The sequence below is a fragment of the Canis lupus genome, chromosome 9, assembly GCF_048164855.1.
Source record: "Canis lupus baileyi chromosome 9, mCanLup2.hap1, whole genome shotgun sequence".
Lineage (NCBI taxonomy): Eukaryota > Metazoa > Chordata > Mammalia > Carnivora > Canidae > Canis > Canis lupus.
The window spans coordinates 36,835,021-36,851,437 of NC_132846.1; the positions used below are offsets into that span (position 1 = coordinate 36,835,021).

Consider the following 16,417-nt stretch of genomic DNA (forward strand, 5'->3'; position numbering starts at 1 on the left):
CCATAAGGTTATAGAAATATTTACCTAGATGTATTTGTATGGTTTTATTATAGTACTTCAAAATTAAATCTTTAATTACCTGGTAATTTTTTTAAGATGTGTGATAGGGAGGGAAGGATTGAAATAGGCCAGTTGTTTTAACACCATTTATTGAATTTTTGTTCTCACAGTTGTCTTTCCAGAGTCTCAATTCTATTATATTGATAAATCCTGTAACGGTAGTCCCTCTTAAATACTATAATTTGAAATTACTTTAATATTAGAAATGGAGAATGCTAATGTTTTTTAGAATGTTTGGCTATTCTCAAACATTTATTCTTTCATATAAATTTTGGGATCATTTCATCAAGGTCTGGGAACAAAAAGGCCCAGTTGTGGTTATACTGGATTTATTGATTAATAAAGGGAGGATAGCCATCTTTGCAATATTGAGTCTTCTTGTCTCAGAAAGAGGAGTGTCTTTTATTCTGAGGCTCTCTTCTTAAAAGTCCTGAATATTTCTTTGGTTATTTATTTAGGTATACTTTTATTGGCATCTTTTTATTTTCTAAGTGGTTATTATTAACAGCTTTCTGTATGTAGTCAGATAACCATACTGAACCTTTTTTCTTAATAATGTTTTAGATTTTGAGTTTCCCATCACACAGTTATTATCTGCAAATAGCAATTTGATCTCTTCTCATAATTTTATGCCTTTTTAAAAAATCTTAACCATATTGATCTCTATTTCTAGACCTCCCTAAGTATTAGGGTAAGAGTAGCAGGTATCCTTGTGTTTGCTTCTTTTCTGGGAATTGTTCTAATCACTATGCTTCCTCTTTGGCTTGAAATATATAGTACCGTATTATGGAATAAATTTTATCAGATGAAGAGATGATCATGTAGTTTTTTTCTCTTTGAACTTTTTAAAAAAGATGACATTAATAGGTTGCTAAATGTTGGCTCATAGTTAAATTCTTAAGATGAGCTCTACTTGGTGATTTGTTCTATATGCTTGTATTTTACTTTGGAGTTTTTGTATCTAAATATTTTTGGACTATAGTTTTATTTTTTGGTACTGTCTTTGCCATTTTTTAATCAGGATTATGGTAAGTTTGAAAAATGAACTGGGAAGCTTTTTTCTCTAGGTAATTTAGGTAATTGGGGCAGTATTATGTTTTTTAAGGCTTGCAAGATCTTGGTTGTGAAATTGTCTGATACACTTATTTTTCATAACTTTATTTTTTTTAAAGATTTTACTTATTTATTCATGAGAGACATAGAAGGCAGAGACATAGGCAGAGGGAGAAGCAGGCTCCCCACAGGGAGCCCAATGTGGGACTCCACCCTAGAACTCCAGGATCACGCCCTGAGCCGAAGGCAGACACTCAACTGCCAAGCCACCTAGGCGTCCCTCATAACTATATTTTGAAAACAATTTAAATTTACAGAAAATTTGAAGAAAGGTAGAGTGAACTTTCGTATTTACCTGAATGACTAATTTTTTTGCCACATTTGTTTTATAAATTTTCTTTTTTCCCTTTGTGCATGTTCTTTTTGCACACACAAATATATATAAGCCAGTGCACAATTGCACATTACACTTTATTGTCATATCTCTGTGGTTTTCTTTAACCTGGAATGGTGGTTCTGCTTTTTTTATTTTGTTTTTCATGAGCTCTAGAGTTCTTTTGAAGGTTAGTTCTTTGGTAACTTTCTCATTTATTTCCAGAGTTACTGGTCTCTGTTTTGTTACTGCTTGAAAAAAATTTGGTAATTTGTTTTTCCAGAACATTGTCTATTTCCTCCACGTTTTCAATTTTATTAGCAAAGAATTGTACAATGTGTTTTATAAAAACAAAACAAAGCACCTATGTCTGAGGCAAGTATAGCTTGTTTGAGTTCTAATTTTGAATAATAGTTTTTCTCAGACTACCTAATGTTTTATCTCTTTTACTCATTTTTCTCTCATGATATCATGTTTACCTTAATTTTTCTTGATATATTCCTTAATGTATTTCTTTCCTTAGGTCTGTGTGTATGCAAGTGGTTGTTCTTTTTACTTTTTCAGTTGAGATTTAGTATACTGATTATCACTTTTTTACTAAGAAAATGAATTTTCCTGAGTAAGGTTTGGTCATATCTTACAAAATCTGATAAAAGGCTTTACTTATCATTATTGTTTCTAAATATTCTGTAATTGTAAAAATATGCAAACTCAATGCAAGGTTGATTAGAAGCTGGAAAGTAATTTCCAGATGTTTGAAGTTTTCTTCTTTCTTTATTGTTACCAACATCTACCGTTTAACATCTACCGTTATTGTTAAAGTCAGATAATATGGTCTGTGTCATTTGTTTTCTTTTTCTTTTTCTTTTTTATGAGGGGAGGGGTACCTGGGATAGGATGGGTGGGAGTATGTTAAGAAACTTTAAAGCTTTTGCTTTCCAATATTCAGTCAAGTTAAATGCGTGCTTTTTAATCAATATTTAAGCATATTTGAACAGAAAATATAGTCTTAATTTTAGCACATAGTATTTTTGAGTTTTGAATTATCTGACATAAAAATATTTAGCTCATAAAATTCATAAGTTAAAATTTTAGAGTACACGCTCCTCAATTTTTTTAAAAAAGTCTTATTTATTGACTTATTCCTTATGCTTTTCTTTCTCTGAAGTTAAAGTCACAACCCTTGACTTTTGTTACACAGTTGACCATTGGACACTATGGAGATTAGGAGCACCATAATTACTTATTCACGAGAGACACAAAGAGAAAGGCAGAGACATAGGCACAGGGAGGAGCAAGCTCCCTGCGGGGAGCCTGATGCAGGAATTGATCCCAGGACCCCCAGATCACGAACTGAGCCAAAGGCAGACACACTCAACCACTGAGCCATCCAGATGCCCCTATATACTATATTCTTAATATTAAAATTAGAGAAAAAATGTTAAGAAAATCATAACGAAGGGAAAATACATTTATAGTAATGTATTGCATTTATTTAAAAAAAAAAGTGACGTATAAGTAAGTGGACCTGTGCTGATCAGACCCATGTTTTTCAGGGGTCAGCTGTACTTGCTTAAGTGTATTCTGCCCATCCCAAAGTCCTATATATCCTATGACATCTCCATTTATTGTATTTCTGGTTTTGATTAATCTCTTGATAGCATTAATCTTTCTTTAAATAGGCTTTTAAAGACTTTATTTGAGAGAGAGTGAATTTGTGCACACTTGCATGCACACACAGGGGCAGAGACAGAGGGAGAAGGAGAGAGAATCCACAGCAGATTTCTCCCCTCAGCATGGAACCTGATGTGGAGCTCCATCCCAGGACTCTGAGATCATGACCTGAGCCAACATCAAAAGTTGGCCATTCAACTGACTAAGCCACCCAGGCGCTCCTGAATGATACTTTTTTAGTGCTGGCATAGTTGATAATAACTTTTCTGTTATCTTCACATATAAATGCCACCTTTGCTGGGTGTGGAATTCTGGGACTATCCTCCTTTACTCTCAACATTTTTAGGCATTACTTCATTATTGCATATTGTGACAAAAGTTTGAGCCCAACCTGATTTTATTTTTGTTTTTATTTTTTATTTTTTTGGACTGTTTCATTTGAGTTCTTGTATTCTTAAAATTTATTATCAAACTATACTTGGTGTTGGTTATTTTCTATTAAAATTACTACTTGATGAACACTTTCAATCATCAATTCAAATTTTCCCTCAGTTTAGGATTAATTTCTTTTTTCTCTGAAGTTTTATTTCTTCTCCATTATTTGATGTTCTTTTTACAGTGTACTAAGTAAATTGTTGGATCTGCATTGTTTGTATCCTTAACCTACTTCTATCTCTTTATTCTTAACTGCATACAGGGTGAGTTTTCTCTTACTTTGAATTTTACCCCTTGCAGATTGTTTTCTATAGGTTCTTTGCTCATTATTGTTTTACATGCCATTTAAAATATTACAATAATTTTTATCTCTTAAATTTCTTTCCTTAGCCCTATTAATACTTTTATACTCCAGTTTCTTATTGTCATACATATTTATTCTCTTACCTACCATTCTAGAGGGCACCATTCCAAAAGTGTTGGCAGGAATGTGTTCACTCTGGAGGCCTTAGGGAAGAATGCAGCATTCCTTGGATTGTAGCCATATATCTCTTGTAATCTTCAAGGCCAGCATCTTCAAATCTCTTCACATCATTTCTCCTCTGTGACAATTCTTGCGTTGCCTCTTTATACGGACACTTCTGATTGCATTTAGGGGCTTCAGTATAATCCAAAATAATCTCCCTATTCCAAGTTTCTTAGTAATCATGCCTGCAAAGACTCTTTCCAAATGAGGTAACATTTATGGGATTGAGACCTGGTACCTTTGAAGCCATTATTCAGCTAATTACAAGTATCATTCTGTTTTGCTTCTCTGAGATGAGGTAGCCACTTCATGAAAAATCAGATTAGAGTAAATCCTTATGGATTGAATGCTGTTACAGTCACAAGCATTGTCCTCTTTATCAAATGATGCAAGCTCACATGCCATGTGGTCAATAAGGAGGAGCAGTAGGAACTCTGGAGAACACATGTTCAGGGGCAGGGGCTAACAATATATGTGAAGATCAAATTCAGGCTACCAGTTTGTAGTCCTAGTTGGTAGCTGTTTTTTTCTTTTTTCATTCTCTGTAGGTTGATTTTTCTGTTGTAAAATAATTTTATCTCACAATCTTTATTTTAGTATCGGGAATAAAAAATTTTTAATGGAATTCATCAGCATGATTTTAGACTGAAATAGTATTTACTAATGCCATTTACCTAGGTATTCTTAGAATTTTAGGCTTCTCACTTCAACATTTCTCAGAACAAGGTAATTGTTCTGAAAATGGTTAATCAAGGTTGTTTATCAATGACAGAGTTAGAAATTAAGCTAAAGGATTTGTCTAAAGTCACATATTGGATGCATCTATAACTTTTAAGTTTAATCTTATAAAAGCTATTTCCATTTATAGACATAAAATGGGTGTCTCCTTAGTAGTAAATTGGATAAGTAGGCAATTTTGCAACTTCTTTTTACTTTATATGTGGGGTTTTGTTTTTTTTAGATGATTTTTAAGAAGCAGGTTATTTAAGAGAAACTAATGACCCATCATAGAGATGAACATAGTTTTAAAACACAGTGAGTAGATATTTGCTTGGCTGGATTTCTCATTTAAAAAGTATGAGTGTATACTTTGATCCTTGTGTATCTTAAAATATCATCTGGTTCCCTTTCCTTCATACACATGAATAATAGTTCAGATGCCAGCATAAAGTGAGAAAAGGGCTTAGGTCTAAGCCTTGAATGTCAATATTAATGGCTTAGAAGATGAAGATGGGCCTGCAAAAGGAACAAGAATGGAAAAGCTAAGGGCAGGAGGAAAGTGGAGTGTGTGTAACATCTTGAAAAGCCAGTGGGAAGTTGGAAGAGGGAGTATCGAATGCTGTTGTAAGAGTCAGTGAAATCAGGACTAAAAATGTTCATTGGATTAAGCAATTTGGAGGAGCTCATTTGGTGGAATGGCCGGGCAATAATGTGGAGCATCAACACTTATTTTTAAGAAGTTGAATCACAAAGGGAAGGGAAAGGCAGATGGGTAGCTAGAGAAGAAGGAGTCACATAAAGACCAAGTCTGTTCATATATAAGCATTAGTGGGCAGTGTAGAATAAACATTTGGTAGTAGTAAAGAGTTTATATCCCACAGCCTACTGCACATGACTTGAATTTTGCCATATTATGTACACTGCCACCTATATTGCTAGTTCCATTTTTTTCCCTCTTTCCCCAAGGAGCTCCTAGTCTCTCATATATAGTTTTTTATCCCCCTCTTAATTCCCCCTAGTCTTTAGAATATAATTTCTCTACATTGTTTACATATGTCTATTTTGTTCTCTGTTTAGGGAGCCTGGAGGGGTTCTGTATTAGACTGTGTCCCCATAGGTAAACAGAGAAAGACCTTGTATGGTTTTACTCCTCAGTTTTTTTGCTAAGAGACTGCTCAAACTGTTACTTGAATGATTCTTGTTTTGGGGCTAATATGTTACTTAAGGATCTTAACAGTTGACTATATAGAGCTTTTATGGGGCGGGCGGGGGGAGGGGGCAGGATATTTGAGCAGATTAAACCAAATGACAAGGTTTAAGATTTTTTGCTATGATTATGGGATCAATTTTGCTTAATAAAAACCAGTGGATGAACTTTAATGAATGACTTCCTGGCCCAACCTTAGAATTTTTCAATTTAGGAGTTAGTTTGGTTTTCAAAGACAAAAAGTGTTCACTAAATTTTCTGATTATATCAAAGATGAATTCAGTCTTGTGATTGTCATAGTACTTTGTTTTGAAAAGTTCAGATCAACTGATAAGCTAGTGTTGTGGTGAGATCCATCCAGCATGTGCTCAGAGTAGATTTAAGACGAAGCGACTCTAGAATTTCTCTTAGAAACTAGCTTAAGCTTTCATGGGCAAATTGAATCTCCTTGGATTTACTATTTATAGATATATGCCAACTTAATAATTTGACTATATAATTAGTAGTCCACTTCTGGAAGATGACTATGTAAACATAGTATTTATAAGTAAGTAGTTTCTGGTAAGTGTTGTATTTGCATAACCATCTGCTATATTTATGTAGCTATTGTTGGCTGCTTCACTTGGATTCTACAAATTACTCAGAATCCCAGGAGGTAAGATTTCTGAATTGTCTATTTTCACTTTGTGAAAGTCCAACCACAAAATTATTAATTTGTCCTTGATGTATGTAGATTTTTATATTTGCTCTGGATCTGTACCTAAAATTTTATCAGATGGTTGACTTGGTTTGTTACGTATTTACATTTCTAATACATTTTTTGAAAGTTTGGGTTTTGTTTTTAGGAATTTTACCCTGTTTATCTTCAAAGAATTATTTATTTGATAGTTTTATATATATATATATCTGGAAAATAGCTACTGGACTTTTCTGCAAAAGAAAATAATAAGTTCCCTATTAGGTAATATCAGAATCCAGATGTGACTATGTGTGTAGGAATGTAGTAATAATTAGTTTGCTGAGTGCCTTATTTTTGCCTACCTCATTTAAACCTTGAAGCAACATTCAGAGGTAAGTATAAGTATGTTCTTTGTACAGATAAGGAATGCTATATTAGTAGATATCAAGCATCTTAAGTGTATCTCTCTCCTCTCCTTTAGCCTAGCTAAAGGTATTGAGGTACAGAGATGAGGCAAATTGCTTTTGACCTTCAGCATATGACTTAACTTCATGATGGCTCAGTCATCATCTAGCCATTTACCTATCTGGGCATCCCATCTAATCTTTTCTACAGATGCATAGATGCCTAGGTTCCAACCCTATCCTGGAAATTCTGATTTGTTAATTATAATTTTTCGAAAAGTCCACAAATAATTCTTTTGTATATCCATGATCAAGACCATTGTCTTAGTAGTAAATGGTACTTGAATTAGAGTCCTGATTCCTCTAAACTTACCAGTTGAGTAACCTTGGCCAAGTTCTTTTGTCTTACTAAGATTCATCTATAAATTGAAGATATATTATTACCCAATTTAGAGGGTTGTTGAGAATGAATGAATGATTTAGAATTATTCTTAAATATTGTCTGCTCTTAAGATATCATCATTATGTTATCCTTTGTCCAGTCAAAGCACTCACTCTTATCATAATAATGTATACCAACTTGATATCTGGTAATCTAATCATAAAGATTAGATTTTACCCTCATAAAGAATGATGGCTAGTTTTCATTATTTACCTTCATTAGTGGAATTGTACTGGGGGACAGAGGAGTAGGCAGGAGATTGTTTGATCACACCAATCAGCCAAACTTCTCTCTTGTGTATTAGTTTGGCCCTGGTAGGAAAAGAAGGGGGAAAAGGTTACTGGGAAACTATTACCTTCCTAAGGAGTTTTTCTTACCCTTTTTCTCCCAACTTCTTCTCAGAGCTTAGCATCACTAGCATCATCAATCCCTTAGTCTCATAACTGCATCCTGATTTATCTAGGTACTTTTACCTACCCATATTTCCCCTCACCATTTTACCTCCATTAAATTTAATTCTGTCCTTCTTTTAGATTGGTTTGAGTTCAGTTGTGACTTATTTGATGACTTTGATCCCATGTCTCTACATTCCTAGGCTATTACTCAAGTAAAGGTCAACCTAAATTTTAACCAGCTGTCTCTCTGTGTTGTATGGGCCCATTTCAGACCAGAATTTTTAGCTTTTGATTATTGGGAAAGGATTAGATAGCTCAGCTTTCCTGCTTGTCCACATGGCTGTTCCTAGACCCTCGAATCTCCTTTACTATTTATACCTAATGGTCATAGAATATAATAATAATGATACACGTGATTACTGCTAAGTTGATAGAACAGTAGATCACAATAGGTTGATTTTGTTATATATAACAAGCTTTGTTGTGTGTATATATAATTGCTTTGCACTTTGGCAGTTGAGGTTGTACTCCTTATTGTAATTTAATAACTAATGGCTTTTTCAAAGACTGAAAAACCTATGGAAAAGGTAGAATTTGAACTAGATTTTGCAAGATGGATATACTTTTTTCTTTAAGTAGGGAGGGGGGCAAGGGTTTCCAGTTAAGGGGACTGATATGAGCAGACACTTAAAGGAATGAGTGTGCAAATTTGGATCATTGTGAGTAGATCATTTTTTTACTTTTTCAGAGAGTTCATATAGTAGGAACAAAATTGTAGGTAGTTGAGAATAAAACTAGAAAATCCTAAATATTCAACCAAGATGCTTTGAATTAGTAGGCTTTTGGTATGTTGTGAATTCATTTGGCTTTTTCTTGATTAACATACACATACAATTTAGAGAGAGATTCACCTGTTCATTGCATCCTAAAACACTTGTCCTGGTTCATGGAAACTGATAACCACTGCCAGTCTCCTTTCTACCTCAGGTGGTTGTTTCTGGTGGGGAAGTGTCATGTCAGCTACTTTTATCTTGATGCCTGAGTTCCCTCTGCCTGTTGTTCATTCTAAGTTGTGCCTGATCAACCTCTCTCCCAATTCTTTCTTGTTAATCTCTAGGTTCTAAGTCAGCAACACAATAAGTGTCTGCTTATAAGAGTTGTGATTTTTTTTTTAAAGATTTTTATTTATTTGAGAGAGAATGAGAGAGAGCATGTGAGCATGAGTGGTGGGAGGGGTAAGGGAGGGAGAAGTCCGCTTCCCACTGAGTGGGGAGCCAGATGACATGGGGTTCAATCCCAGGATCATGAGCTGATGCTTAACCGACTGCCCCTGAGTTGTGATTTCTTAATTAAAGCTTTCTTTATATCTCTTTCACTCTTAAAAAGGATGTTGGAAATGTATTTTATATATAAGATAGTTACTAACTTTTCTGTTTCTCTTCCTTTGCAGACCTAGAATATCAAGACATAATGGGAGCATTTTTAGACAAACCAAAGATGGAAAAACATAATGCCCAGGGGCAGGGTAATGGGTTGCGATATGGGCTAAGCAGCATGCAAGGTTGGCGAGTTGAAATGGAGGATGCACATACGGCTGTGATCGGTTTGCCAAGTGGACTTGAAACCTGGTCATTCTTTGCTGTGTATGATGGGCATGCTGGTTCTCAGGTTGCCAAATACTGCTGTGAGCATTTGTTAGATCACATCACCAATAACCAGGATTTTAAAGGGTCTGCAGGAGCACCTTCTGTGGAAAATGTAAAGAATGGAATCAGAACAGGTTTTCTGGAGATTGATGAACACATGAGAGTTATGTCAGAGAAGAAACATGGTGCAGATAGAAGTGGGTCAACAGCTGTGGGTGTCTTAATTTCTCCTCAACATACTTATTTCATTAACTGTGGAGACTCGAGAGGTTTACTTTGTAGAAACAGGAAAGTTCACTTCTTCACACAAGATCACAAACCAAGTAATCCGCTGGAAAAAGAACGAATTCAGAATGCAGGTGGTTCTGTAATGATTCAGCGTGTGAATGGCTCTCTGGCTGTATCGAGGGCCCTTGGGGACTTTGATTACAAATGTGTCCATGGAAAAGGTCCTACAGAGCAGCTTGTCTCACCAGAGCCTGAAGTCCATGATATTGAAAGATCTGAAGAAGATGATCAATTCATTATCCTTGCATGTGATGGTATTTGGGATGTTATGGGAAATGAAGAGCTCTGTGATTTTGTAAGATCCAGACTTGAAGTCACTGATGACCTTGAGAAAGTTTGCAATGAAGTAGTCGACACCTGTTTGTATAAGGTAGCTAGACTTTATTTTAAAAGATAAAAATGATTTTATGTCATCTTAATTATTACTCTCGTATTTAATCATTTTAGAAACTAGTTCTCAGAAATGAGTTTTGGGCACAAAACTGTAGGATACTCTTTACCAATTATGAACATTTAGGAAACATTTTTAGAAATTATCCAATTACTAAATATGCAAGAGTTATAATCTGAATGGTCTTTTAGTAACCATGACTACCTCAGCTTTTTAATATTGTAGAAGATTATCAAAGGCAGAAAGACTATATCATGGTGTGTGTCTTAAAAGGAAAGGCATGGGGGGGGGAGGGTTAGGCCCCTGTGTCTAATGAATAAAAAGCATTTTAGAATTTTAATAATTTATTTTTATCATGTGATATTGCCTTACATTCATGGAAGTACTTTGAGACTATAGTCTAATGAATCTGTAGCACTAACAAAGTTTAGTGATTAACTAGCATGATATGATAAAAATAGCCTTGAACGCGGAGTCAGAAGAACTTGGTGTAAGACTGTGTATGACTTCAGGTAAGCTATTTCAGCTTTCTGGAAAATCAGTTTCTTTAACTGTAAAAAAGGTAAGAGATACTATCACCCTGTCTCATGGGGTTGTTGGGATGATCAAAGGGGATCATATCGTAGATGAGCCAGCCCCTTTATTTTACAGAGGAGGAAGCTGAGCAAGAGGGAGCCCACCTGAGTCAGGCCTTGAGTCAGGCTTACCTCTGTCACTTTTGTACTCCATAGTCTTGGACCAATTGTTCAGCCTCTCTCAGCTATTGAGTAGAGATCATAGTATCTAACTTATAGGACTGCTGAGGAATTAAATTTTTTGTTAGTAATTTTTTCTTTTTCTTTAACAAATGTTGATTTTATAAAACTTCTGAGGCTACATATTTGATTTTCTTTTAACATGTAGAAATAGAAAGCCATCTTTATGTTCTCTGTAGTTTTATAAGCATACTGCCAGCTCTACTTAAAATCTTAATTAAAATCTGATCATACTTAGAAATCAGATTTATGTAACATCCAACACAAATCAAGCTTATGTAATATCCAGCAGATATGTTAAAAACAACAACAACAACAAATAGAGCAGCAACTTACTAGTGCACACTACTGATTTCTGAATTTGAGGAGACCCGAACAGTGATGCATATGTTCTTTGTCCCTTCTAGTATGCATAAAAGTAGTATCCATTTGTTGGTCTTAATTCTGGAACTCTTGAGAATTAAATAGTCACTGGCTAAATTAAATGCTATTTTCTTGAGAGAATTGTAACATTCAGACACTAGTAAATTAGGACTCATCTAACACTTTATCTCTTCTGCATTCTCCATTTTAAAAATTATTCAGTACCTTATCATCTGCCGCATTTTATACTGTTTTTATCCAAGATTCTTTTTAATATTAAATTCCTTGGTTTACTTAAACTAATGGCATAAGGTCAGTTCTCCCATATTGAGGAATCAGATACTTAAGATGTAAAATTTAACTCCAGTTCCTAAGAGAGAGAGGAATATTAGGGATGCTAACATTGATTCAGGTATTTTAATCATACCTAGGTATCTTTAAAAATAAATATATTTCCTAAAAGTTAATTTTTTTAAATTATGAAAATTTTAAAAATGTTTAAATTATATATATAGCTTTACTTCTAATTCCATGTTTCTATTTATTATGAAGCAAATTAGTTTAAATATAAGTGTCTCAAGTATACATGTAAGTATAGGTCAAATCCTCTTGTAAGTAATGCCACTAGAATTTTCAGTTTTGTTGAATGAGTGTGTGTGTGTGTATGTTTGTGTATTTTTATTAGGTATCACTTCAAATTAAGTAGGCCACCAGTAAAATGTTCAGAAATCTTTTTGCTGTATAGCATTAAAAAAAATGATTGTTGTAGTGGAGGTTAACCTGTAGTGTTTCTCCTGTCTTTTGGAGTGTTAGTTATACCGTATACCATATGTAGTATATGTGTACAGGGGTGTGCCTCTCTACATATGCATATTTTTTCTCCTTGAAATATATATATATATATATATATATATATATATATATATATATATATGTATGTTAGAGCAAGTATAATTAAAATTGTCATGGCTGTAGAAGTTCTCAAGGCTTTAAAGAGCAAGACAAAAGCATAATATTTCTCAAACTTTTTTCTTCCCAGGGAAGTCGAGACAACATGAGTGTGATATTGATCTGTTTTCCAAATGCCCCCAAAGTATCACCAGAAGCAGTGAAGAAGGAGGCAGAATTGGACAAGTACCTGGAAAGCAGAGTAGAAGGTGGATCATTTAACAAAAAATAAGTAGCTTTAATTAAAGAAAAACCTCAACACAATCAAACTTTAATATTTTAGCTTTTAGATCTTTACATGCCTTTGACATCTAGTGTTTAGTGTACAAAAGTGGGAAAGGGCATTTCTGTAGTAACTGTTCAGATGCTTTTGATTGTCCTATTACAGTTATATTAGAAATAAGAACTAGTGTGACCCTATACATTCTGTTCAGGATACTTTTGTTTAAAAAGGCTAAAAAGTGTTTGTATGCTTTGAAATTCTTGATGAATTCACTGGCATGAGTAATTTTATGCCAGGAAAGTCTGATATGTGGTTTATTTAATTATAAGCAGATTATTTATGATGGTAATAATTTGAATACCATCTTTCTGTGTAAAGCTATGTATACGGATTTAAGATCTTTAGGACTTTTTTTTTTTAATAACTTGAAGATCACAGCCTGGTTATTAGAAACTTTCATATGCCACAGCTTTTACAAATATATTTTAAACTGTTTCAAGTCATCTTGCCTAAGCCATAAACTTCCTCACCAAGACAACATAGACCTGAATAGAAGATACACTAGGTGTCTACTTGGCAGAAATATAAATGCTGAATAAAAGCAAAAATAAGTTGGGAATTCCAGAAATATGTTTGTCTTAATTCTGCAAATTACTTTGAGACAATTAGAAAGATGTTTGTAACTCTCTAGTGTAATGCCTTTAAATATTTGAAAAAATATAAATGACCTTATATGCAGCTACTACTTATAATGCTAAGGTCTCCCCAGAGAATTCCATTTCGCTACATATATGCAATAAGCATATAGATTTGCAGTTTCTTTAAGCAGAAAAACTTGACATGCCTATGATAGCGTTAAAATGCATTTTGGGCTCCTAATGTCATGAATTTGCACGTTAAAGATCTAATAGCATGTAAGCGTTGACCTACACACTATTATATTCCGCTGTGCCTACATTATTAAAACTAATATGCACTTTAATTTTGTTTTCTCCCTTTTTACTGTTTGATATCAATTATAATCAGTCTGCTATTAGAATCATGATTGGTTTTGATTTTCAGTACTATCTAGAGCTGCTATTTTGTTTTTATCGCTTTCCCCCACATGATAGTGATATATCTAGTATATGTATGTACTATTTAGTATTTCATTCATTGGACATACTATTCAATGGGTTTGTTTTCTCACTACTACCTAAGGCTCTTGGAATTTTTATATTTTAAATGAATCATTTTGAAATGTTATTTATATATATAATACAGTAAAATAAAATATTTAGAATGCTACCAAGTTATCACATTGGTTCAAACTGCTGGCTAGTGGAAAAATGAAACCATAAGAATATGTATTGGGATAAATTGGTATTTGATTTATTGGCACTTTTAAGTAATTTGGGTGTACATGTTTTCTTACTGATTTAAAGAATAAGTACTTCCGTTTCATTTACTATGAAATAGGATCATGTTTTTAGAAATGAATTACAACATTTCTCTTTCGTGTGCACTCTTTTAAGTTTTTGGTGCAATTCTAAATAATTGCTTTATATACATAATTTTATGTTATAATATTAAGTTTTTTTATTGCTTTTTATCAAGGAAGAATTACCACCTGAACAGTTTACATCAATACTCAGTATTTTTGATATGTTGAAGTATTATACTTGTATCATTCAATTTGAGATTACTATGTTACAAATCAAGTTTCATATTCTTTATTGATGAATTATTCTTTATTGAGGTAGGTTTGATAAGACTGCAACTAGAGGATAAATATTACATTAATTAAAATTGCTACTATATTTTAAAACATAGAATGTAACTATATTGCAAAAGTTGTTCTAAGTAAAAAGTACTGCATTCAGCTTCTAAAACAGGCACTGAATATTTTTTCTTTTTTTTTTCTTTATTTCTTTAAGTACATGTCTTCAAAATTGCTGTGACCTACTAAACCTCATTTTATTTATTTTGCATACTTTTGGCTTCTCTGTCCACACCATCAAAGGAAAGACTTTTCAGCGCTCCTATTACCTGTGCCCTTCTAAATACTTGACTCTCTCTAGGGTTGCGATGAAAAGACTCAGCTCATAATTTAAACTATATCACTTAAGTTTGTGGTCTTTCTAAGCCAATTTAAGATTGTTCTTGTACTTTTTAAATCTTTTCTGCTGACTGCCCGAGCTTTAAAGTTGTTAATTTGGAGATGACTGCTAGGATCCCTCAGACTTGGTGTGGAGGGAAGTGGGGAAGAGCAGAATGTGTTTATATGTTAGTATGAGAAACATATCTTCTATACATATATATATATTCTTTAGTAAAAGCATTCAATCTTTTTACAATTCTATTTAAAATGTATAGTCCAAGAGCAAGTGAAGGAATATTTCTTAAAATTCATTTTGTTTTCCTTTTTAAAAGCAGAAGCAATGCTAGTGTAGCATTAATGGTAAGACAGTTTAAATGTATTGTCCCATGTGGAATAGGAGTTATTAACTGTTTTTAAAGCCTTACATTATTTTTTTTTTAAAGAATTTGTCTTCCTGTAATTTTCTTCACAATTAAAATACCCCAATATTTTAACAAAGGAGATGTAAGATACATCAAATATAGGTGATTAAGGTAATGTTTTTTAGACCTGAAACTATCATTGCTTGAATTTATCATCAGTGTTCATTTCTATTGTATTTAGTTATCTATCCAATAATTGTATTGGCTTAGCAGAGACTGTATGTTAAGTGTATTACAGCTTTAGATTGTGAAATTGTGCAGCATAGGTAAACATCAAAACCCTTTATTTTTGTACAGCAGATTTCCAGCATTAGAACCATGTAGAATACTAGCTGTTAAAGATTATACAATAAAGGAACTTGGCAAACCAAATCTGAGATCCTTGCTTTTTGTTCAGATTTAAGACTGGTTTAAAAAAAAAAAAGGCAAAAAAATAATACATGGTGAAATTTGGCCTTAATTCCAAAAGGACAATTTGAGCCATTTAAAGAAATATGAGTAGCAGTGTCTGTTTTTTAATATAATGTGGCCTTAATGAGGAATTGATATTTTGAGACTTGATCCAAAGGATGGAAGATCTTTATATGCATTGTGATTTTCAAAGGTATTTACAAATTGAGAACTAGAATGATAATTTTATTGCCCTAATGATGACAAAGAAAATGTCTTAGTATAAACATTTAAAAACAGATAATTGAGCAAAACTTGAACTTTTAATTTACAAATACCTTTAGTATGATCTTGCATTTAGAAAAAATAACTCCAAGAAAAGACTTCTTATACTTGATAGTTTGAGAATTCTTTAAGTTGTTTGTACATAATTGTTGGTATTCTGTGGTATGAATAACAGTATGCATCTACATGGCAACACTGCAGATCATATCACTGACCCATTTTGTAACTGGATGTTTTGAAATTAACAATTTTAAATACAGTTGTATGGTTTTTTTAATTTTTTCTTTGTAAAAATTTATCATGAAATTTAGATTTTTTTCCATTCCATATGCCCTGTTCAAATAACGAACTAAGGAAATGGTATTACATAGCTGTTTACTGCTTAAAGATCTTCAGACAAAAATTAAGCTATGAGTGGTATTCAGTTATATAACCTAACCTGCACATGCTACTTACATATCATTTTGCAAATACAAAGATACGTAAAAATGATTTGGGTTAGTATATAATCAGTAAATTCCATTATATTTAAAAGGTTTTTTTCCCTTTCAAATTTTGATGTTGGTTTTTTTTTTTTTTAAACTGCAAAATTCAGGAAACATGTTTCCAGTCTGAAGAGAGGAGTTGACCTCCTCAGAAGTAACTAGTTGGCATCTTA

The 16,417-nt window shown here is 33.2% G+C and overlaps 1 protein-coding gene and 1 long non-coding RNA gene across 17 annotated transcripts in view; one reads left to right on the plus strand and one right to left on the minus strand.

The window, feature by feature from the left end:
- PPM1A (protein phosphatase, Mg2+/Mn2+ dependent 1A) overlaps nucleotides 1–16,417 on the plus strand; it is a 43,474-nt gene that overhangs the window by 22,124 nt on the left and 4,933 nt on the right. For 12 of the 15 annotated variants that reach the window (XM_072838798.1, XM_072838802.1, XM_072838804.1 and 9 more), the window contains 2 exons: nucleotides 9,419–10,272; nucleotides 12,451–12,568. In XM_072838798.1, coding sequence (XP_072694899.1) covers nucleotides 9,419–10,272; nucleotides 12,451–12,568 — 972 coding nt within the window. Of the gene's footprint in view, nucleotides 1–6,651; nucleotides 6,704–9,418; nucleotides 10,273–12,450; nucleotides 12,569–14,498; nucleotides 15,457–16,417 lie in introns of those variants that run through there. The other 3 variants (XM_072838806.1, XM_072838800.1, XM_072838801.1) reach the window with 2 other exon arrangements.
- The window catches only part of LOC140640048 (uncharacterized), a 52,975-nt gene that overhangs the window by 21,413 nt on the left and 15,145 nt on the right, over nucleotides 1–16,417 (minus strand). For both annotated transcript variants that reach the window (XR_012036713.1, XR_012036712.1), the window contains exon 4: nucleotides 7,787–7,884. This is a non-coding gene — a long non-coding RNA (uncharacterized lncRNA). The remainder of the gene's footprint in view (nucleotides 1–7,786; nucleotides 7,885–16,417) is intronic.